Source organism: Myotis nattereri, assembly GCF_964212035.1.
Source record: "Myotis nattereri genome assembly, chromosome: 2".
In the NCBI taxonomy this organism is placed as follows: Eukaryota; Metazoa; Chordata; class Mammalia; order Chiroptera; family Vespertilionidae; genus Myotis; species Myotis nattereri.
The window spans coordinates 184,951,586-184,977,226 of record NC_138076.1 but is presented as its reverse complement, the minus strand read 5'-3'; the positions used below and the strand labels follow the sequence as shown (position 1 = coordinate 184,977,226).

General features: G+C 37.4%; 1 protein-coding gene across 1 annotated transcript in view; it reads left to right on the top strand.

The window, feature by feature from the left end:
* The window catches only part of PDE3A (phosphodiesterase 3A), a gene marked incomplete at its 5' end in the record, with an annotated part of 247,394 nt that overhangs the window by 216,730 nt on the left and 5,023 nt on the right, over positions 1–25,641 (top strand). The window contains 9 exons of the mRNA XM_081114514.1: positions 1,625–1,710; positions 3,516–3,670; positions 5,538–5,675; positions 11,926–12,037; positions 17,321–17,434; positions 17,568–17,767; positions 19,199–19,402; positions 20,071–20,226; positions 22,164–22,422. Coding sequence (XP_080970640.1) covers positions 1,625–1,710; positions 3,516–3,670; positions 5,538–5,675; positions 11,926–12,037; positions 17,321–17,434; positions 17,568–17,767; positions 19,199–19,402; positions 20,071–20,226; positions 22,164–22,422 — 1,424 coding nt within the window. The remainder of the gene's footprint in view (positions 1–1,624; positions 1,711–3,515; positions 3,671–5,537; positions 5,676–11,925; positions 12,038–17,320; positions 17,435–17,567; positions 17,768–19,198; positions 19,403–20,070; positions 20,227–22,163; positions 22,423–25,641) is intronic.

Below are 25,641 nucleotides of genomic sequence, written 5' to 3'. Positions count from 1 at the left end.
CAGAAACACACAACTAATTATTGTGGTTTCCCCTGCTGAACTCGAAGGGTTTGGCGTTGCTTCCCAGTCTCTTGGCTGCTGTAATGTCTATGCAACAAGCTGGTTTTTTTGGCATAAAAGGTAGTATGTTTGAACTACTAATTTAAATGTTCCTTTTAAGTATTATCTTGCAATGAAAAATTTAAAACTAATAAACGCTGCTTCTACTAAGTTTCATTGGACAATGTAAGCACATCATTGGCATCTACTTTCTTTTTCCTTTGGCCCTGTCATTTTCTTTTGATTCCCTAATGGGATTTCATAATTAGAAATATTTTGAGTGCGATGTTTTTCCACTTACCTTCAAGGCTCAAAAAGTAAATTAAGTTAGGATGAAAAGACTATCTAACTAGAAAGTGTTTATCTGTACCACGCATATAAGCACAATGGGGGGGGGGTGATGAGATATTAATTATATTAAATTATAAACTAGCACTCACTTCTTTTATTTTTAGAGTGACTCTGTGGTTAAATAACAAACAGAAGCCCTCTGAGACCCTTTGTAATATTAGGCAAAAGGAAGGAACTCAGAAGCAAAATACAGAATTAAAACCTAACCCTGAAGTCTCTAAACAAGATGAGTGAAAGGAGAAATTTGCCAGGACATTTGTGAGGTTATTTTTTAATTTATAATACAGTCAAAATGGTTGAGAAAGCAAAAGTATCCTATATCCTCCAACCTCCACAGTTTAAGGTACCACCTCTCAGATATCTTCTTTTTCTCAGTTACCCACAATGTACTTCCTTGGTTTGTTTTTCTCAACTTGAATCCTATGCTGTTATTTTACATTCAACCTTCATCATTTCCTAAGGGCCTTAACAGGTCATTGATCCAACTGCAAAAAAAAAAAAAATCATATATTATTTTATTTCCACACATACAATCTTTTCTTAAAGGGCTCTTTGGACATAAAATGTCTTCAGCCATAAAAATAAATCCAATAGTGAGGTTTTTACATAGGCCCAGAGGGATTCTATTAGGGGAGATATTTTTGACCAAATACACATTGACATCTCCAAAACCATTACTATAAGGAGGTAGCAGACTATGCCAGGATTCTCTGAATTATATAACAAAATTTTTCTGGTAGTTTCACTTCCAATATGGTCTAGACCAGGGGTGGGCAAACTTTTTGACTCGAGGGCCACAATGGGTTCTTAAACTGGACTCAGAAGAAGGAGCTGTGGCCATGTTTCCCGACGTTGCCATGTTAACACTGCTGCTGGTGAAGGAGCGGAGGGGAGAGCAAGAGAACCCTCCGCTCTTTCAGCTCCGCGGGCCGGATAGAACAGCCAAACGGGCCGTATCTGGCCCACGAGCCATAGTTTGCCCACGTCTGATCTAGACTTTGGAAAAGGATGAGAGTCAAATGAAGCTTCTGATCCTTTGTATTGATCATGTTCTCACAAGAAAGAAAATATATTGCATATCAGCATCCATGTATAAAACCAAATGACTTTCCCCCTTAAACAAGTAGAAGGTAGAAATATTTGATTATTGCTATCTATCAATGTAGATAGATGGTGTATGCCTGTGATTTTTCTGAAAAGAGGATATACTTACAGCTGTTCCAATATTTTTCAGCTGTGGCAGGCCATATTCCCAAGGCAATCCTGCTGACGGGCCCCTGGAGAGCAGTGGTACAGCCATTCGGGCACCAAGCAGAACAGGTAATTCTTTATTTGCATTCTCTTCCTCAAAAAGGAAATTGCTTTACTTTCTTCTGATCACAAATGAAATGTTCCTGATATTTAGATGAGAAATTTTAAAAGACAATGAAAGAAATCAAAATCATCCATAATTTGACTGCCTAGAGCAGTGGTTCTCAACCTTCCTAATGCCGCAACCCTTTAATATAGTTCCTCAAGTTGTGGTGACCCCCAATTTCATTGTTACAAATTGAACATAATTAAAGCATAGTGATTAATCACAAAAACAATATCTACACTAATAAAAGACAAACATGCAAATTGACCATACCTTCATTACTCCTGAAGCCATGCCCACCAACCAATCAGAGCAACTATATGCAAATTAACCCAACCAAGATGGTGGCCGGCAGCCACAGAGCTGGAGCAAGCAGGAGGCTTGGTTGCCCCAATGATGGAGGAAGCCAAGCTTCCCACTTGCCACTGAGGGCTCTGAGCTCCACTCAAAGCAATAAAGTTTCAATTATAGAAGGTAAATAAACCCCAGATACCTGCTTTCAGCTGGCTGTGGCCACAGAGCTGGAGCGAGCAGGAGGCTTCCCTCCCGCCCATCCTCTGAGCTCCTCTCAAGACTACAAAGTTTCAATTAAATAAATCAAGTTTAAATAAATCCCAAAATAAAAATAAAAAATAAAAAAAGGAGAGGCTAGGAGCTTCCATTGCCAGGGGGCTTGGCCCACCAGAAAATGGCCCTCAGCCCCTCACCCAGACTGGCCAGGCACCCCAGTGGGGACCCCCCCTACCCTAAAGGGGGTGTGTCCAGCCTGAAAACAGCCATTAGCCCCTCACCTAGGCTAGCCAAACCTCTATGGGATGAGGGTCCCCACTGGGGGGGGGGGGGCTTGACCAGCCTGCAAACAGCCATCAGCCCCTCACCCAGGCTGGCCAGGCACCCCAGCAGGACCCCCACCCTAATGTGAGACACCCTTCAGGGTAAACCAGCTGGCCCCCACCTATGCACCAGGCCTCTATCCTATATAATAAAAGGGTAATATGCAAACTGACCCTAACAGCAGAAAGACTGGGAATGACTGGTCACTATGACACACACTGACCACCAGGAAGCAGATGCTTAATGCAGGAGCTGCCTTCTGGTGGTCAGTGCGCTCCCACAGGGGAAGCTCTGGTCAGCCACAAGCCAGGCTGATGGCTGCCAGTACAGCGGTGGTGGCGGGAGCCTCTCCCGCCTCCTCAGCAGCGCTAAGGATGTCTGACTGCAGCTTAGGCCTGCTCCCCGCTGGCAAGTGGACATCCCCCAAGGGCTGCCGGGCTGCCTGAGGGATGTCTGACTGCCAGCTTGGGCCTGATCCCCCAGCAAGCGGGCCTAAGCCAGCAGTTGGACATCCTCCGAGGGGTCCCAGACTGCAAGAGGGCGTAGGCCAGGCTGAGGGCCCACCCCCCCCCCCCGAGTGCACAAATTTTTGTGCACCGGGCCTCTAGTGTAATTATATATGTGTTTTCCGATGGTCTTAGGCGATCCCTATGAAAGGGTCATTCAACCCCCAAAGGGGTTGCGACCCACAGGTTGAGAACCACTGACCTAGAGTTAATCATGGGTAAAATCTTGGTGCAAAGCTGTCCAAAATGTTTCTATGTATCTACACCCAACATATACATATCATCCTATATTCTTGGTGTGTAAAGGCTCATGAAGGCAATAGTTCTCTCAAAACTGTATTAACCACATGCATTTTAGGAATATTCACTTAAATGGGACCCCATTCTTGTTACAAGTTTCATAACAGGCTGATTTCTTTCAATTCCAGATGACACTGCTCAAGTTACCTCTGATTATGAAACTAATAACAACAGTGATAGCAGTGATATTGTACAGAATGAAGATGAAACTGAGTGCCCAGCAGAGCCACTGAGGAAAGCTTCAGCTTGTAGCACCTATGCGCCTGAGACCATGATGTTCCTGGTAGCCCCATATCACTTATCTCATTTGTTGACCTGAGAAATTGGACTCTATTATAGGGATTGGCTTAGATATAGATCCCAGAATCATTAGGTTTACAGAAATATCTCATTTGGATTTTAGATGTACTATAGCTCTCCCCATATATATGAATATAATTTTCCCTATTTAAGTCTTACCTCTTAATAATTTATTTTCTTAGTGAATAAAAATATAAGTATTCATCTCCACAAATGATTATAGCTACTTCTTAACCCAATCTAAAAGTGTAAATATGCATAAGAAAAAGAAATTATTTCATTCAGTAAAATAATTCTATATAATAAAAGCCTAATATGCTAAGTGTCCGGTCGTCCATTCAACCAATCAAAGCATAAAATGCTAAAGCCACTCAACCACTTGCTATAATGGGCACCGACCACCAGGGGGCAGACAGTCAACCAGTCACTTTGATGTGCACTGACCACAAGGTGGCAGACACTCCGACTGGTAGGTTAGCTTGCTGCTGGGATCCAGCTGATCGGGACTGAGCAAGACAGGCAGGACAAGCCCTGGAGCCTTCCCGCAATCCTCCCTGGCCCCGATCATGCACCAGTGGGGTCCCTTGGCCTGGCCTACACCCTCTTGCAATCTGGGACCCCTCAGGGGATGTCAGAGAGCCGGTTTCAGCCCGATCCCACAGGCCAGGCCGAGGGACCCCTGGTGCATGAATTAGTGCACCGGGCCTCTAGCATTTTATGAATATCAATCATTCAATAAAGTGAAATGTGTTAGTTGTCCTAGGGCATCTGCTTGTTGTTTTGCGCATGTGTGTTTCTAGCACCTTCTTAATTTAGAAACTGAGTCAATATTTGTTTTCTTTTTTGTATTAAATCAGGTTTACATAGACACTTGCTATCCATTAAAATATCCTTTAATAATGATTTATTTTGTGTGTTTAAAGTGATCTATTTATAAAAGATTAAAGCATATTTGAGTCAGGTTAATTTTGGGGAGGCAACAAATGCTAGAAAATTGTGGGTTATCATGTGATTATCAACTACTGCTATTATCATTCTTCTTTAACCTGATTTATCATTTAATACTTTTAAATCAAAGAGATTTTCAAACAAAATAATTTACATTTTTTATCCACATTATCTTTCTCTTCTTTTTTATAGATGTATTCTTAATAATGTCCTCACTAGGGATCAATTATAAAATGTCTATACATGTATAAGGTACATGTTTCTTTGGAAACTGTACATCACATGAATTAAATTAAAATCCTGAAAAAATGTGGCTGTTGTCATTCCACGGGATTAACCCTAATTTTGAAGCAGTAATACAAATTTGACCAATTTTAGTAGGGATCATTAACGCCTCCTCCCCACTCATGAGTTTCTTTTGAGAGTCCAATATGAGCTAGGAATGTTCATCTCAAAAAATTTTACATAAACGTATAAAGAGATCAATTTAATGCAATTTCCAAGTGTTCTGAAGCCCTTGAATTTTTCCTTAAGAACCCTACAGTAGTTATGTAAACTTATGGAAGAAGCATCTTTCTTTTTTCTTTTCTTTTCTTTTATTTTTTTTCTTTTCTTTTCTTTCTTTTCTTTTTTATTTTTTTTTTTCCTGTAGCATGTATGAACCAGCACAAGCAGGCACGTAATAATACAAAACATGGTCTGAAACAGCATAAGGACCATTTCTCCTTACTTAGGGGCCAATGTCTTGTTCATCTTGATGTTTTTTTAAAGATCACCCATTCACCCTGAAGTATTAAGTCATTTACCTCAAATAAACTCAGTTGTTGCATTGAACTTACTAAAGCATGAATTGCTTTATAGAAAAACTGTATATTGTTAAAATATTTTCATCTGTATTCCAGGACAAACCAATTCTTGCTCCTGAACCTCTTGTCATGGATAACTTGGACTCAATTATGGAGCAGCTAAATACTTGGAATTTTCCAATTTTTGATTTGGTGGAAAAAATAGGAAGAAAATGTGGCCGCATTCTTAGTCAAGTAAGAAATGAATTCATACCTATGACTTTAAATATAGAAAAAAAAATTCCTTGGTTGGTTAAAGCTCTGTACACACTTGATACCAGTGGTGGGTAGTGAGTACAGAAAGGAAATTTTAGTACCCAACATTCTATAGATTTGGTGGTCATGGGTTAACAAAAGTAATTGGAACTTCAAATGAGTAAAATACCATATTCTGCAATTAAAATATGTGTTTTGGGGTGGGATATACAAGCAAGATGGAGAAATGATCTAAAATTCATAGAACTCAGCAGAAGAAAAACTGACACAGGCCCTCAAAAAAAGAAAGCTGCCTATTTATAAACACTAATTTATTATAATTATTTCCATTGACTATTTTCTAAACTTTTTAATTTTACAGTGTTTAGACCTTATAAAAACTAAGATATTATGCATAAATATCTTCCCCTCCAGTGCTATGAGAAACACATTCAAAGAGAGTTCTCTGTATTTTAGTATGGAAACAACCTTTATGCATCACAAGCTAGACTATTTTCAAATTTTCCCAAATAAATATTTGTTTCTATGAGGGAGAAAAAAAAATATAGAAATTAAGAATGAAAATTTTCTCAATAATCAAAAAAACAATGGATTCACTCAATTAATGAACACATATCAAAATATATACTCTTAAATGGGATGATGCAATAACACTTATTACCTTATTTTAAAATGTCTTAGGTGAATTCTTATAGATTCAATAAATATCACAGCAGAGATATGAAAGACTACCAACTCCTTAATATAAGGTTTAGATGAGAATTCAGGACCCTGATTTATTGTTGCACTAACATTCCCTGGAAAACACCAGAAGACAAATCAGTTTATATACTGATTTCTACTTCACACATTGGAGACAGGCTTTGCTTGGACCTCTCAGCCAATATCTGAGTGTGGAACTTCAGGATGAAGATTCCTAATCCATGAGGGTTTGAAGGAATAAGATAGAGGGGCCTTTTCCTCCATTGTTCAGTTCCACAAACAAGTACTAATCTGGTCCTCAAGAAGGAAAATGTGTTTCTGCCTTAAAATCCTACCAGACCTGAGGCCCCGAACCTAACTGTCCCCTATACCTGGGCTCCTGAGCATTAAAGAGAAAAAACCAACATGATATAGAAAAATGTTAGTTACATGCAAACAAGTGGTTAGAATAAGATGGAATGTGGAGACATTGTAGAAAATAGGTCTACCTTTCATCTACCTTTCATTTAGCGCCAATATTCCACCTTTGTGTGGAAATTACTGAAAAATCGGTACAGCGGTCTGGTAGACTTAAAGGAACTCCTGTTCTATCAGGAAAATGAGATGTCTGTCAAAATTAAATGACAGTTCATGCTACAGACAAGAGAAGTATCCTAAAAATGATTGATAAAATATGAAACTCAGAATAATTACAAAGTCTATGTAATATGCGATTGTTGCCGCTGCTATACTTCATCACGGCCATGCACATATTGAGGACTAAAATGGCCTTATTCTTTTCTTAGGAGTTAATAGTCCCGTTCTTCTCTCCCTTTCTCCTCATGCTAGGCAACATTTTTTATGCTAGCTGATCTTAAGGACAGGCTTTAGGGTAGACTTTTTTCTTTTTTTAATTAAAAAATTATGATTAAAATTAAATTTGTTGGGGGTGACATTGGTTAATAAGATTATATAGGTTTCAAGTGTATATTTCTATGTTACCTGATCTATATATTGCATTGTGTGTCCACTACCCAAAGTCAAATCATCTTCCCTCCCCATTTATTTTGTCCCCTTTACCCTTCACTGACCCCCACCCTCCTGTCTCTGGTAATCACCCTACTATAGTCTGCGTCTATGAGTTTCAGTTTTACAACCCACATACAAATGAAATTATATGGTTCTTTTTCCAATAGACTTGTTTCCCTTAACATGATACTCTCATGGTCCATTCCTGTTATCACAAATGGCGGTATTTCATCTTTTCTTATGGCTGAATAGTACTCAGGGCAGCCGTTTTTCTTCACTCCACCCCAGCCTCATGCATCAGGGCTCCCCCTGGGAGGTTCTGCATTCCACTTTCTGAAACCCGTGGCAGACGGTGACTCTGAGGGAGTGATTTTTCCTGCAAATATGCCTGTCGTGGTGCCACCGGAAAAACGTGGCCCTGGGCCAGGAGCTCTTCTCTCTTTTACTGGACAGTGTTCCCTGGTGTGGAGAGAAAAATCTCCCATTGTTTTGTATGTGATGCGTACATCACAGACTCCCCGAAACTCTAGTTTACTTTTCTCAGTAACTTGGATGCAGGAATTTTTTTTTTCAATCTCTATTTTACAGAAGAGGAAATTGAGACTTCAAAGAGGAAATACTATTCATCTGCGGTCATATAGGTCATATTGGATCCATGATTTGAATGCAGACATATTGTATTAGAAGTCCAGGCTTTTTACCTTTATTTCAACTGCTGTTTAGCCTCCTATAAGACACACTCACTTATTATATCTCTAACTCTTCGAATGGAGAGTCTGAGCAATAGAAAAGTGGTTATGATAGCAGCCAGTTTGACAGCAGCAGTGACAGTGTACCAGGCATCATTGTAGCATCCCATCTTCCCTCAAAGTTCTGTGAGTTGGAGGGTGGGAGGGTGGATCTTGACCAGCTTTCCCACCAAATGTTTTCTAAGAGTCTTGGATATGAGTAGCCACCAGAAAGATTAGACATGATTAACAATTCAATTTTGACAAGATTCATTAATGTTATTTTCCACTCTTCTTTCAAAAATAAAATAATATGTAACTGCATGATCCTTGTTATGTCACTTTATTTTTTTCAACTTACAAAACGGTAAACTTTTTGGAATTGCCGCTTCATTTGCAAGGCTAAATAGAACTTTATGGGAGTTTTTTGCCCTTTGATTTGAGTTTATAAGGACAAACATCATGAAATTTTCACTGTGTGAAAGGCATATTTTTTTTTCACCTTAGTAAGAATTTAGGACAGCTGAAATGAATTAACTTGAACATTCCAAGAAATCACCTTTTGGCTGAAACTTCACAGAAAATGTCTCACTTCAAAAGACTTTAAAAGAGACATATGTGTAGTGGAAATGACTTCTCAGTCTCAATATACTGCCTGCCTGTCTTTTTTATGATTATCATGTTTATTTTAATAAAGTTGAAAGGACATTATTCAGATTTTGGAATGGTGCTCACTTATTTCAGTCACCAATATCTATCTGGTTAATGGTGCTGTTTATTTATGAGTTTGGATTATTGATGGTTGATTTTTAGCAGCTTCTTGGTGAAAATTCTCCTGTTTTAAAATCACACTGTAAAATATCCTGTTGTCTTAATTTTTTAATTCATCTTACAAATGTTAAAAAAGAATAATAGGAAAATTTAATTTAAAAATCATTGCATTTCAAATATTGGTGGTAGGATTTGAAGCTGTTAAAAGTACAAAATCTGAAGCCAACTACTTGGCTTGTATTCTAGTTCTGATAATGTGCCAGCTGTGTGATCTTAAGTCACTCACCTCTCTGTGCCTCAGTTTCTCCTGTTTTCAAATATTAATAATTAATCGTATCTATCTCAGAAGGTGTGAGGATTAATTACATGTAAATAATTAATATATGTAAACTATTTAATGTAGGCTTCTCACTTATTAAATGCCAAATATATAAGTATATATATATGTATATATATGTATATATACACATAGAAGCTGTTATTGGTGGTGTTATTGAATTAATATGCAGAAATAAATCCATTAGGTTTTTATAAATAAGAACTCAAATATTATATGAAGCATTAGTAAAGGGGAAATAACTAAAAGAATTGGCTTGAAATATTAAAGAAACCATAAACTTCACTTTCTATTGCATTTTTAAATTCTTTATTATTTAAAGTATTACATGAGTCTCCTTTTTTCCCCCATTGACCTCTCCCCTGTCACCCCCACCCCCAAGCACAAGCCCTCACCCCCCTACTGTCTGTGTCCATTGGTTTTGCTCATATGCATGCATACAAGTCCTTTGGTTAATCTCTGACCCCCTCCCACCCCGCCTTCCCTCATAGGTTGTACCGTCGGTTCGATGCTTCTATGTCTCTGGTTCTATTTTTGTTCATCAGTTTATGTTGTTCATTATATTCCACAAATGAGTGATCATGTGATATTTATCTTTCTCTGACTGGCTTATTTTGCTTAGCATAATGCTCTCTAGTTCCATCGATGCTGTTGGACATGGTAAGAATTCCTTCTTTTTTACAGCAGTGTAGAATTCCATTGTGTAGATGAACCACAGTTTTCTAATCCACTCGTGTGCTGATGGACACTTAGGTTGTTTCCAAATCTTAGCTATTGTAAATTATGCTGGTATGAGCATAGGGGTGCATATATCCTTTCTAATTGGTGTTTCTGTTTTCTTGGGATATATTCCTAGAAGTGGGATCACTGGGTCAAATGGAAGTTCTATTTTTAATTTTTTGAGGGATCTATTGCATTTTTTAGAGAGAAGAAGTGGGATGTTATATTACACAGAAAAAGGCTAAAAATTAAATATGCTTGCTGTTCAAAGTGAAAAAAAAAAACCCACATAGAATTGATATACATTATATTCTGTTCCCAACCAGCAACTACAGTGCTCCTTTTAAAACATATGTCAAATAAAGTTACTTTCCAGCTTCATTGTCTTCAGTGGCTCCCTACCTCATGCAGAGTGAAATCCTTATAATGGTCAATATGACTGTCAAACACCGAGATTGCACCAATCCCAGTTTAAAGTCTACTCCTGCCTTCATTCCATTCTGGCCTTCTTGCTTTATCCATGCTGGCTTTCTTGCTGTTTCTTGTGTACCTCGGGGCCTTTGCATTGGCTTTTACTCTACGTGAGCAACTGTTTCCTTAGATATCCACGTACCTCCCTTTACACTTCCTTTAACTCTTTGCTCAAATGTCCCTGATCCCCTTTTTCTTTTTGTATATGACTTCTGACTTTCTGTCAAAGTATATACCTTTCTTATTATGTCTACTACCTTGCCCAACCAGATACATGAAGGAATACACACACACACGCCACGTATATAACAAACTGCCTAGAAAATAGTAGGCACTCAATAGATATATGCTGAATGAATGAATCATATATATATATATATATATATATATATATATATAGTCTCACATAGTGACAAACATTGAATATATAATTTTAAACTGTTACTGAATTTGAATAGATTTAAAGTCAATAACAAAAGATGAAGATTTATCTATGTAGGCATATATTAAAGTTTTAGAGGAAGCAGTCCAAGATAATTTTATGAAGAAAATCTCCTGAATTATACCCAATACTGTGCCTTTGTGACATGAAGTAAGGCTGCTCTAAATGCTGTTGTATTCCACTTTACCACTAGAATAACCACTTCTGTCTCCAATACCTTCTTCTGCCCCTTTATTCTTTTTTCTTCATTTGCATGTCAAAAATGCCAGTTATATCCAAAGGCATTTACTTAATGTTAGTCACTAGAGCTGTGAAAGGAATTGGATGGAGAATAGCTATTCAGAGGAGAAAGAGGGCAAGCTAGAAAAAATAGTTTAGACATTGTTATTTTGAATAGAATAAATCTTTTTTCTCTATACATTTTACTCAAGGCAACCCTTTTCACTCTCATAATTTTTTTTCCTTATCCTTCACTAATACACAACTCTGAATTCTTTATCCTCTGGAAAACTTTTATATAGATAGATAGATGATAGATAGATAGATAGATAGATAGATAGATGTAGATATAGATATAGATATATACATGTGTGTATATATATACATATACTATATATATATATATATATATATATATATATATATATATATAGAGAGAGAGAGAGAGAGAGAGAGAGAGAGAGAATTTGGATAAATTTAAGCTGTCTCATTCTTTTATTACATTTATAGTATGTACTATATAATTAGAAATGTAGTAAATATTATTCTCCAATTAATGATATTACATGCAATTTAATTTCTTGATATGTTTCTATAGTTTATACTGCATTCTGAGTTGGTTGTTTTTTGGGTGAATGTCTCTATCTTTAAAAATATGTCCTCCTTGTGCTCAGGTATTTCAAGGGCTAAGCACATAGAGGCCTTCAAAATCAATTTGATATCTTGTTCCCAATAATTGTTCCTATTGGACATAAATAATATGATTTTTTTCTTTTTATGTCTAATACACACTCAGGAATGTGCTTTAAGGCTTTGCTTTCTGTCTTACAGGTATCATACAGACTTTTTGAAGACATGGGCCTCTTTGAAGCTTTCAAAATTCCAGTTAGGGAATTTATGAATTACTTTCATGCTTTGGAGATTGGATACAGGGAAATTCCTTGTAAGTCTAAGTTATTTGTGAAATAATACTTTAAACATTCATGTAATTTGCTAAAGTTAATGGTATATTGAATCACTAGCAGCCAGCACAGAATTACATACAGCGGGGCCTTCCTTGACTTACGAGTTTAATTCGTTCCGTGACAGAGCTCGTAACTCAAATTACTCATATGTCAAATCAAAAAGTGAACGAATGAGACACGTGATGCTGGGCTGATGTCGTGGCATTCACTTTGAAGTTCGCTGCGCCAACTAGCAATAGGGTATCTGAAGCTGGCTCGTAACCCGAATTTTAGCTCGCAACTCAAAGCAAAAAATCGGCCAAGAGACGGCTCGTATCTCGAAAAACTCGTTAGTCGGGACACACGTAAGTCAAGGCCCCACTGTATTGAAAACTTGCCCTATGGCCACATGGTATAGTCTAGGAAATGATAGCCTGTGTTAAAATCCTGGACTCTTCACTTATCACCTGTAGGAGAGCCTGGGTCTTTTTTACCCTCTGAATGCCCCATTTCTTAATCTGTAAAATGGGATCATGATACCTGCTTCATAGAATTAGTATGAGGATAAAATGAGGTAATACCTCTAAAACAATTATAATAGTGCCTACATATAGTAAGTGCCACTTAAATGCATGCTAAATAAATCATTAAATGTTCAATGTATTGCTCGTTTTCCAATGTATGCCTTTCATTGACTGAATTCAACTTTTGTTCTGGGGGCTGCAGAGTTAAATCACTTACTATTAAAGTTTTTCCATATAAGGTAAACCTGGTTTGGGGTAGAAGGAAGGTAGGATGATGGTCTAAGTAATAAACGAGAAAAGAAGAAACATCTGGAAGTAGTTGTGGAGAAGTTATTAGAAACATTTTTAAATGAAATAAATGGGAAGAACCAAGGAAAGGATACAGCCAGTGTTCAAGCTTATGAACTTTGAATATTCTGAAAGTTTGTCATTTTCAATCATGAGACATTGGAACACAAAGGAGATGTTAAATTATATTGTTAATATGTAGCATTTCAGGTAGCATCAGAACACGGAAGTAAAATTGTCCTACATGCTAAAAACTACATGAAACTGGAGAAAATGTCCATAAATCTAATTAATGAGGTTGCGGAAATGTGTAGAAAGCATGTGGTACTTTTAGAAAATAAATGTGTAGTAAGAAAAATAGTCAAATGTAATATATGGGTTGGAACATGCCTTAGAAATATGTTGTTTAAATCATATTTTAACTTTTAAGTTTTAGATGTGCTTTTATGTACCTTGGACTTTAGAACCCATGTCTTTTTGTAGTTACAAAGAGCTGAAATAAATAAAAGTGATATGGAGAGGATAAAGCACAGGTATTTCCAGAAACTGGTATACATTGACCTAGTGACCCATCATTAAAGGATTGTTTTTCAACATGCCATGCACATACTACATTGGAATGAAAATGCACAGCTGATGATGTGTGATAGCAAAGGAGAATGAAGAATCAAACCTACAAATTACATTTGTGGGATTAGGCGAGAGACGAGCCGTGGGAGTATGAGAGAGAGGAGCCTAAGAGCACTGGGCCCTTTGGGAAAGTCTGGTCAAGGGACTATGAAGTTGGAAGAGAGAAATGAGAAAGGGGTAGTTTGAAAGGATCTCAAGATAAGTCTTGCTTTCTTAATAATATTTCCAAGGCCCACCCTGGTTGGATGCCAGTGATTGACATGAGTTAGTGATTTCTCAAAGGCTAAGAATCTAGTAGTTACATAAATACACTTTTATAGAAAGGAAGCCACCAAAAACACTAAACGACCGCTAGTTACCAGACTAACTTTGCAAATTAATGTCATATTCCCAAATATAGTTTTGTGATATAGTCCACTACAGGCAAGTTCCAGTGAGCAATTGACATAATGATTACTAACATTTCTATAGGTAGAATACCACTAAGTTGTAGGGAAAGTTGACAAATACGTAAGTGGAAAAAGAAGTTTCTAAATCCTAAATTTTTAAATTAATTTTTACACTTTCTTATTACATGTTTATATGTTGTAAGTAAATAGTTTTTTTCCTGAAATAGTGGATTCTTCATTCTATGTGAAAAGAATTTGTTATAATAAACCTGCTTGTCCTATTAGAAGCCCCACTTTTCATGAAGGGAATTTATATCTTCTCACAAGAAAGTTTTAGCTTGATTGGTGATCACATTTAAGTAATAATACCTTGGATGTGGAAGGGTTGTAGATCTATACTAATCAAAAGCATGGTGTATCATTAATTATAATGGTCACACATAAAATTTTGTATGTCTACTTTTTATTTTTACTTTTTTAAAAAATATATTTTATTGATTTTTTACAAAGAGGAAGGGAGAGGGATAGAGAGTTAGAAACATCGATGAGAGAGAAACATCGATCAGCTGCCTCCTGCACACTCCTTACTGGGGATGTGCCTGCAACCAAGGTACATGCCCTTGACCGGAATCGAACCTGGGACCATTGAGTCTGCAGGCCGTCGCTCTATCCCCTGAGCCAAACCGGTTTGGACTGTATGTTTACTTTTTAAATATTTACTGCTAGAGAACTAGATTTCTAACAACTCTGGCTAAATAAATCCATGACTAAATGAAAAAAAGCCTGAGTAACCAAAATAGAGTTAAATTAACTTTAATATGACAATGACCTAAAATTTTAGAAACTAAATTTTATTTTACTTTTAAGTATACTTTAAAATGTTTTCCAAGAAAGAAAATATGAAAACTTTTAAATTTTTACCCAGAACCCTTACCAAAATTTAAAGAATCTAGATTTTAAAATAGTCCCCCTGTACCTGATTTTGTCTATCTCTCAACTCAAATAAGCTCCACCCATACCCCACGACTGCCCCCTTCCACTCTGCAGTTGTGGGCGCATGCGCAAGTTTCCTTGACTAGCAATAGTGATGGTAATTATTTGTGCACAGTAATTTTCCCAGCTTGCAACAGGAAGAGGAACTCTGAGAAGGTCTCTCCCAACTCATCCCCTAACCATGGCACCCTCTGCCCAGAGGCCATCTATTCCTCTACGGGGTCATCACTGCCTTCTCCCTCCTCAAGGACTTAGCATAGCTCTTATTTCAACTTTGTCAGTATATTCTCAGGAATCATCAAGAGAAAACTGGTGATCTGTGCTAATTCACCATTTTGTTCTAACAGCAATAATTTGTTTTTTGTCTGAATGATATTTACATTAATTACAAGCTTACTATATCATATACTCTTAAGATGCATTCTGGCCCTGGCCAAGTGACTCAGTTGATTGGAGCATTGTCCCATATAGGAGGCAATCAGACAGCAGTGTTTCTCTCTCACATCGATGTCTCTCTCTCTCCCTTTCTCTCTCTCTCTCTCTCACTCTCTTTCTCTCTTTCCCTCTCCCTCTCTCTCACCTCCCTCCCTTCCTCTCTCTCTAAAATGAATAAAAGCATATCCTCAGCTGAGGATTAAAAATATAACAAAATAAAATATGTCCTAGCAGTTGTGGATAGAGCATTGGCCTGCGGACTGAAGGGTCACTGGTTCAATTCCCATTCAAAAACACGTACCTTGGATGAGGCTGGATCCCTGGCTGGGGCTGGTGCAGGAGGCAAATGATCCATGTGTCTCTCTCACATTGAAATTTCTCTCTGTGTGTGTCTCTCTCCCTCCCTTCCACTCTCTAAAAATCAATAGAAAAATATCCTCAGGTGAGGATTCACCAAAAAATAAAAATAACTATGTTTCCTTCTGTAATTCTCACAATTGTACTATCAAAGCTTTTATAAAGACATTTCTCAGGCACTCACCCAGGCCCTTAACTGAATTACCCACGTCACCTAAAGATTTACTCAAAGAGTTGCCAGAATTGTAGGAAATAGGCACCATCTACCTACATCCCCTGTGTGCTGCCAACACCACAGATGTCATGGTTTCTTCTTTCTTCTTTGGCCAGGGGACAGGTCTTTCTCTCAAATTCCCATTAACATTTCTGTTCTCTTCTGTTTTCTCCTCATCTGTTCAATATTACCCAGAGATGTAATCTATATTATAAAAACCCAGTGACCCTAATGCCATGATGACCAAAGACCGGTGTGGGTGGGCGGGGCCACGCAATTTCGCGCATTGGGCTTCTAGTATATTATATAGTTATATGCCACATAGCAACATTTTGGTCAATGACAGACTACCTTTATGAGGGTGGCATACCGTACAATCTAGGTGTGTAGTAGGTATACCATCTAGGTTGTGTAAGTGCTCGCTATGATGCTCCCAGTGAGAAAATTGCCTAGCGATGCATTTCTTAGAACAGATCCCCGGCATTAGATGGTGTATGATTGTATTGGAGAAGGACACTGTATCATGGTTAGTCAGCAAAAATAAAATGTGTAAAGTAAGCACATTTATAATAAAACATACCAATCAATGAAGCATCATGAGGGCTAGATAAACAAGAGAAAACTTAGGAGAATTGCACCAGAAAAAGAAGGCAAGCAAAGCGAGCACTGGGCCTTTGTTCACTGTTCAACAGAAGCTGAACTGTACATAAGAAATAGACCCCTCCCTTCCTTTGATAATGACATTATTAAATTCTGGTTTCCCCGTAGTTTTTATTCTTCTAAATGGCCTAACTCTCTACATTACTGTACAAAGATGTATTGATTTTTCTTTTTAGGTATTTCCTATAACTTTATCCCCAAATCAGAATTTCTAGATCAGAGAATATTATTACTATTTTGGTTTTTAATTTTGCTTTGTGGATTCACTTTTATTAGCGTATTTTAAGTTTGATTACAAAAGAATACTGCTATATTCTATTCACAGATCATATTTGGATGCAATTTATCAGAGATGAAATATTGAGTGGTATAGACCATTGGTCTGACCAGTTGAAGTATGTCATGGGTCTTTCTTTAATCTACTGCCCAGTCTTATACAGAAGCATGGAAATAAGTATGAGAGTAAGCATTATAGTTGTTTCACATAGTGAGTTTCCTATATATATTAGGTTTCTAGTATGCTCTGGATATAGATTTTTATACTTCAGACATCTTCACACATAAAGAATATTGAGTGGTTTGTGGCGGGGGGAGGAGGGGGGTTCTTGTTACTATAGATATTATAGAATAATGGAAGAGTAATCGAAGAGTATTTTTCCTAGAATGTTTGGCTGGCATTCATTGGGATATTAAAATGTTCGGACTAAACTATTTATCCAGTAGATGGCAGTCTTAGTCCTTGGACCCCAAAGTTCACAAATGAATGACTGTTCCTTTGCATTGGTTATATAGATCATAACAGAATCCATGCTACTGATGTCTTACATGCTGTTTGGTATCTTACTACACAACCTATTCCTGGCCTCTCAACTGTGATTAATGATCATGGATCAGCAAGTGATTCAGGTACGTGCTAAGGACATCTGTGCTCCCTGGTGAGCCATGGGAACAATAGAGTACCTTTTTTTAGGAGGTCAAGATAAATGATATCATTTAATTCTTGTTCAAAATCTCTATTACTTTCATCTTTTCTTTTCAGATTCTGACAGTGGATTTACACATGGACACATGGGATATGTATTCTCAAAAATGTACAATGTGCCAGACGATAAATATGGATGTCTGTCTGGAAATATTCCTGCCTTAGAGTTGATGGCACTGTATGTGGCTGCAGCCATGCATGACTATGACCACCCAGGAAGGACTAACGCATTCCTGGTTGCAACTAGTGCTCCTCAGGTAACTCTATTTTGATTATGAGAAATAATTCAATTGAGAGATTTCTCTGGGAAAAAAAAATCATTGTTTTAAATTTGATTTATAATAGGCACCAAATAAATATGAGCCGAACTATATTTGGCCCTGACATAAAGTTCTTAGAGATCATGCCAGCTTTGAAAAGATAATGTGACTTGTTCCAAGTTATTCATGGCAGGTATGCAACTTGATTACCCATGGAAATCTCTTCTTAGTTTTTTCCTAGGGAAGGAAAACTACTTGAATTCATGTTTATGAACTTCCTCAACAAAATCCAACTTGTACAGAAGTCCCTTTCTGAAAAGATTAGAGAACCAAATCTTTTTGGACTTTTAAGAATGCAAGGCTTCTTTGTATATAAATCCCATTCCTTTGAAATATATTTTTATTATAACAATTATGATTCTTAAGGTATTTTTTTGGTTAGTCGGAATGAAAAATAAGTTTATTTCATTTGAGGGAAATTTTTTCCTGAGCCTAGCATTCCAAAATAGTAACTTTAAAGGAGCACATCCTTAGCATATATTTACATGTAAGTCAAAATTAATCACTAAGTATCTAATTATCATTAGCTATTCAATTAAACTCAGTAAACATCTTCCTGTTTTATAGTCTAGAATTTTCTTTTACTCTGTATACAATAAAAATATTCTGTTGCTTTTTTTCCCTGACTACCTACTTTAACTTATTTCAATGTGTCCTTTGAGCAGAAGCATTATTTTTTGTATAGTCATGCAAACCCTCTTGCCTCTTATTATTCAAGTTGTCCTATTTTTATACCTTAGTAATAATGTCCTTCTGTCCTAATGCCTTTTGTTTTCTATCCTCTATCACAATGTCTTCAAGCATTTTTTTTAGGCAACTTCCTCTTCTTCTGGGCCTTTTCTGAGCATTATTAGAAAATTGCAAACAAGTAGATACTGTTATCTTCAATTACTAGATAAAGGGTGATAGTTCCTATGGTTGATCATGGACTTGTCAGGGATTTCATTCCTCTTTATTAGTTATATCTTTAACTAAGAGGAGGCCATTCTTATTCTAGATGCAAAAATAGCTGAGTTACCTCTCAGGTATATTAATACATTTGCATATTTTTATTGTTAAATTCCTGTGTCCTGCAAAGAAATCTAATAAAATCTAGCACTAAGCCCCTCACTTGGAAGTGTTTGGAATAAAGTTTCAAGTACATTACCTTTATTTTACCAAAAAAGAAAGAACGAAATTTAACCAAAAACAGTAATCAACAGCCAATGTGCAGCAATCAGTGATTCTTAATAACCAGCAATCAGAAGCCTACATTTTTGTGTTCCATGAAAAAAGAAAATTCCAAACGCATTGCATATTCTCGTCTGTTTTTGTAATATTTTTTAACTTAAAAAATTGAACTCTTCCCTCTCTCGCTTGTTTGCCTAGGCGGTGCTCTACAATGATCGCTCAGTTCTGGAGAATCATCACGCAGCTGCTGCATGGAACCTTTTCATGTCCCGGCCAGAGTACAACTTCTTAGTTAACCTTGACCATGTGGAATTTAAGCATTTCCGTTTCCTTGTCATTGAAGCAATTTTGGCCACTGACTTGAAGAAACACTTTGACTTTGTAGCCAAATTTAATGCCAAGGTAACTAGATTTGTACCAGTCTTCATTTCATGGCCACACTGAAAGATGTCATGGAACTGAAGTATTGAACAAGGGTCGTTGCTATCACCTCTTATATGTCCAATGTGAAAATGAAATTCAATAAAATGTTTAACTAGAAGCAGATAAATAGTCATTGGTCCCTATCTAGGAACTTGAGACATTGAGGTGTTGTCTATATTTTATTTTGTGATACAGGGAAATAATGAAATTCTGTCATTGTGTTTTTGTTTGACTTAATTTGCTCCCATGTCTGTGGTATACAAATGTAAGTAATCTGGCAGTAGAAAAGTCAAAACCCTGAAGCAATATTTCATATGTCAAACATAAATGCTCAAATGTTAATTCAAGAAAATTTCTTATTTGTAGCTACATTACTTTAATAGTAATAGATAACATGCTAATTTTAAATAGCATTTATTTTCAATGGCATAATTAATAATTAGTCATCATTTGTTATTTTATTTTTATAAACTATTTTACTATTTATACAAGGCAGTAACATTATTTTAATTAGCTGAAAAAATTCTCATCACTTGGCATTCTGATCTCCACATGGTAGAAAAACAATAAATATTGTATTTTTTATTCTCCTGGTCAATTTTTGCTCTCCTTGAGGTAAAACACATCCATCTTTGTTTCTCAAACAGGTAAACGATGAGGTTGGAATAGATTGGACCAATGAAAATGATCGTCTACTAGTTTGTCAAATGTGTATAAAGCTGGCTGATATCAATGGGCCAGCTAAATGTAAAGAGCTCCATCTTCAGTGGACAGAGGGTATTGTCAGTGAATTTTATGAACAGGTAACTGATTTCATCCATGCTTAGGCTGCTCATAAATTTTGCAAAGTTTCCAAAAGTGTTGAGTGTGATAAATCTATTTCATATTTACCCTAACATTAGAAAATGCATTGGCCAATTTTAATCACAGGATTAAAAAGATGACCAAAAAAATGGACTAAATTATAACCATAAAAACTCTAAGATAAAGTTATTTGCAAGTATTTTGAGAGATGTTGAAGTAATAGAGACTTTGGAAAGACCACTGAAATATTGTCCTTTTACAAATTCATTATAATAGAAGCCAATTTTAGCTTAAATATATGAATATATGCCAGATTAAGTTTACTTTTCTAATAGAGTTAAGAACCACAGTGTATGAAAAGGCTTAAAAAACAGGCATTTTTTGCCCTAACTGGTTTGGCTTAGTTGATAGAGCATCGGCCTGCAAACTGAAAAGGGTCCCAGGTTCGATTCTGGTCAAGGGCATGTACCTTGGTTGTGGGCACATCCCCAGTAGGGGGTGTGCAGGAGGCAGCTGATCGATGTTTCTCTCTCTTCGATGTTTCTAACTAGCTATCCCTCTCCCTTCCTCTCTGTAAAAAATCAGTAAAATATTTTTTTAAAAAAAACAACAAGCATTTTATTTGACATGTTAATGTGAGGTTTAGCACACTACCAAAAAACTACCACCAAAATGTAAACATGAGTGGTCTTCCCTGAATTACCCTCCACAGACCAGATTATACTGGAAATTTTGTATTGAGCATTGTGAACCAGCCTCTTAAGATGAATCTGGAGGTAGTGGAGCCTGGGTAAAGTACAGGATCAGTGACATAAAAGCACATGAAGACATTAAAGGAAGTGAAGATATTAATCCTGGGGTGGAATAGAAGTGATATAGTAACTATCTTCAGATACTTAACAGACTGACATACAAATTTAGGATTAGGTTTACCATGAAGTAGTTGTGGAGATTAAAGAAGATATATTATATGAAGTACTTGACACAGAATCTGATTTATAAGAAACATTAGATTCCTCTCTGCTTCCCTAAAAAGGGTATGAATATAACCAGTTTATAGAAGTTATGAGGAGATAGATTTCAGGTGAATGCCAGAAATAAATTCGCATTACTTACAGCATCCAAAAATAGGATGAGACACCTTAACAAGTAATAAATTGTCTGGACATATTTAGAGAGATTAGAAAGAACTTTTACAGGTATTATTCACAAGATTCATATGTACGATAAAAGGTTTGCGCTTCTAGAAAATAATGTACTGCCTCTCCTAGGAATGAGGTTAATTCATAATCCTGAAATACTGAAATACAGGAAAACTCTAAAGAAAAAGGAAAATTTGCTTATAGTAATTCCCACTATATTGTCATAAACATTGTTGACATATTAGTATATTTCTTTATGGTTGACAATCTGGTTTTTCTCCAGAAAGATTTGAAACTGTTCAAAAGACAAACATATGTAGAATGGTCCTATTATATAAATAGTAAATAAGAATATAGACATCATATAATCACTGAAGATATAATTCAACCAAAAGCTAGGATAAGGTAGCAACTTTAATTGAACAATATCATATTTTAAGATTTCTGGTAGCAAAGACAAAAAAAAAAGAAAACATGATAGATTATGTATTTGCTTGATAATTATTTCCAGATTTGGTTTTTATGATATATGTATATAAGGCACACTGACTAATGTGATAAGAAATATCGTCTGCTGAGACATTAAACCATTTCTTATATAGATCCCCTTGATCAAAAGCCAAAGCCTCAAGATCAAAAGAGTGGTATCTTTTGGGGGGAATCTCTTAGCAATAAAGAGGGAATTCACACATGGATATCTGGGTTCTTGCGTATTTGCAAATTTTAGATGCTAAGCAAATGTTGACTTTACTTGTCTTTTAAACTTACCTTTCCTGGTAACTTCCTGTTTTTAGGGTGACGAAGAGGCCAGCCTTGGGTTACCAATAAGCCCCTTCATGGACCGTTCTGCTCCCCAGCTGGCCAACCTTCAGGAATCCTTCATCTCTCACATTGTGGGTCCTCTGTGCAACTCCTATGATTCAGCCGGACTGATGCCGGGGAAATGGGTGGAAGGCAGCGATGAGTCAGGAGATACCGATGACCCAGAAGAAGAGGAGGAGGAAGAAGAAGCACCAAATGAAGAGGAAACCTATGAAAATAATGAATCTCCAAGTAAGTTATAAAATCTTTTTCTAGGTTCAGCTGAATCATCTGCTTTTTATGAATTATATACTTTTGAGTCCCAATATCATCTGCTGCATTTGATTTTGGAAAACCCCCTTAAATCTCATAAAAAGAGAAATTACAGGTTATGGGATCTACAATAATACCATGTTTATACAAAGACATGTTCTCTGTCATGAAGTAAAAAAAAAAAAAAATTAAAAATTAAAAATTAAATAGTTGAAGCCTATTCTTCAGAGTATCTTAATGATTTCGGGATAAAAGGAATATCAGGTACCATCTACAGAAACTATAGGCTTTTATTGGCTTGGTAAGGGGGAGACCATGTAAAGCAGTGAGACATGGTAATCACTCATTCAGCAGATATTTACTGAGTACCTACTCTATGGCAGCCATTTTTCCAGGTACTGAAGACAGAGCTGTGAACAAATCAGACAAAAGAATAAATAAATCCTTGCCCTTTTAGACTTTCATTCCAGTGGGGTCAGCGGACATTAAGCAAGGTAATCAGTAACTCAGAGCATGTTAGGTACTGGTAAATGTTAAAATTTTTTGAAAGATAAGGGGATACAAAATTAAAATGTTAAAATTTAAATAAGGTGGCCATGGAAGGTCTAAATAAAAAAAGACAGATGTTTAAAAAATGCTTACAGACCTGAAGAAAGTGCAGGAGTGACTCATAAAGATAGCGATAAGAAGAACATTCCAAGGGGAGGGGAAAGCAGCCGTGTAAAGGTCCGGAGGTGGGCGGAGGTGGGCTCGGCTGGGTGTTCAAGGAGCATCAGGAGAGCTGGGTGGCTGAAGCAGAGGAGAAGGGGTGGGAGAGCTGCAGGAAAGGGGGGGGGGGGCTGTATGAAGTGAGGTTTGAAGGTAGGGCTCTTAGGCCACAGTATGGAGTTTGGCTTTTACTCTGCCTGAGTTGGGAAGCCATCAGAGGTTTTGAGAAGTGTTTGTTGATTCAGCTCACATCTCAACTGCATTGTTGCAGCTGCTATATTGAGTAAATTATTGAGTTTGGGGTAGGAAAAGGGGTCTGAGCAAATGGGATGAGTTAAGAGGCTGTTGAAATTGCCCAAATGAGAGATATCTGTGGCTTTGGACTGACTGAGTGGCAAGAGGGACAAGGAGAAGTGCTCACATCTGGTCATTGATTTGGACTGCACAGTGTACCCAATCTAATCCATTTAATTAGCTATAAAAACATTTTTCTTCATGTGGTGAAATATTCTCAACAAAGGCTCTTTGCTATTTCTCCTGCCCTCTTCCACCCAAATCCCACCCGGCCCCAGGCCTTCATCACACTATTGCCTGTGTCCATGGGTTATGCATATATGCATACAAGTTCTTTGGTTGATCTCTTCCCACCCACCCACCTACCCACCCCTGCCTTCCCTCTGAGATTCGACAGCCTGTTCCATGCTTTCTATGTCTCTGGATCTATTTTGTTTATCAGTTTATTTTGTTCATTAGATTCCACATAAAATACGCCAGTCAGAGAAAGACGAGACGTAGTGGAATTTTAGAAATGGGAGGAGAACTGGTGATCATCTAGTTTAGCTGCCTCCTTTTACAAAAGCCTAAAGGGAGGCTCAGAAATTTAAGTAACATTCCAAGGTGTAGGTGTTTTCTGCAGAATCAGAAAGGAACCCCACGTCTCCTTATGTTTAACTCCATGGCCATTGCCTCTTGTCCTTTTAATTCCAGAATTCATGTTGACTATGCTGGTTAACTGGATTTAGCCTGAAATTAAATATGCACTGATAACTTCAGCAATTTGCAAAACTTGGAGACCTCCCAGGAAACATAGAATAAAATGTTTCAATATGGTATCCTAGGGAAAGAAGGCTTTTTCCTACCTCATAATTAAATCTGAAAGATTCCTGCAGCGAACTAAGAGGTTTCTAATGAAGTACTAAGCTGCATTTAGAATTTGAGCAATGAAAGGCTCTTTGTTCTCCTTTCAAGAGGTTCCAGTGCCGAACAATTTGGCTCCCAATACAAGCATGTTTTAGACCACCTGCAGACTCTAATCTACGCAAATGTATTTGGTACAAACTTGCTTCTACGTCACCTCATTCAGTTTAATTCCAGAGAGGTTTACTGCTCATGTTCAACAGCATTAATAAGAGATCAGCTGCTCTCATGGGGGCTGACCTGAAAGGAAAGGGAAAAAGTTGAGCTTTGTGCTAGCTCCCTCCCTGTGAATGCCCTGCCATGAATGTGTATAAATTTCGGATGGAGTAATCACCCTCCGTGGTAGAGTGTTTCCTCTGACCGTGATGCAAGTCTGTGCTGCAGCCAGTGGCCATCTGTAGCTCTCTTGATTTGAAAGGTTAGCATAAGAAGTATGCTAGCCTTTTAAAATTTCTCAGCAGAAACTGATTTGTATTTAGCTACAACATAAACAAAGTAGAAATAGACAAGTAAATGGCTTTGGTAGGAGAGTATTTTAGAGATTTGCTTGTTAAAATCTAATGTATTCATCTGTTTTATTATTAATGCATCTCCCTTGCTGAGAAGCTTTCAAATGAAGAAATCTATGTCATGCTTCAGCCTGTACACATGCCCCTCATTCTGCCCAGAACGCTACCAGCCCCTTCTTCACCCAGTGTATTAAGTCTTGTCATGCAAAGGTGTCATTTCCTTTGAAAAAAAGCTTACCTGTTTCCCCACAGGTTGAGTCTTTCGTTCACTATGGTTTGACATGTCAGAAATAAACTGTACTACACACTTGTCAAAAATTGCAAGGAAGACATTATTCAAGACCATTGCAACAAGGAGGGAAAATGGAACTCACCTGCCTTGAAACAAAGGCAGGAGTGTTTTTAAGGGCTGGGATGAACTAGTGACAGAGGATGGAGGACCTTAGAGGGAGCTGCTCACTTAGGCCATGCCTGTTTGCTAACCGGTGCTTATGGAAGTTAGGCTCTCAGATCCTTGAGATGATGTTCAAATTGTAAAACTGGCTAGAGGCTGGGAAATATATATATACTAGGAGCCCAGCGCGTGAAATCGCGCGGCCTGCACACACACCCGCTGCCCTGCCCTGATACCTGAACCTCTCCACGCAGAGCTCCAGTGCACCTGGCCCAGCCCCCCGACCCCTCTGGCCTTCTCTGGCCGCTTCAAGCCCTGCCCTAGTCCCTCGAGTCGCCTCGGGCTGGTTCCGCCTTCTCTAGGCACCTCCTAGCTTTTGCCTGTCTCGGG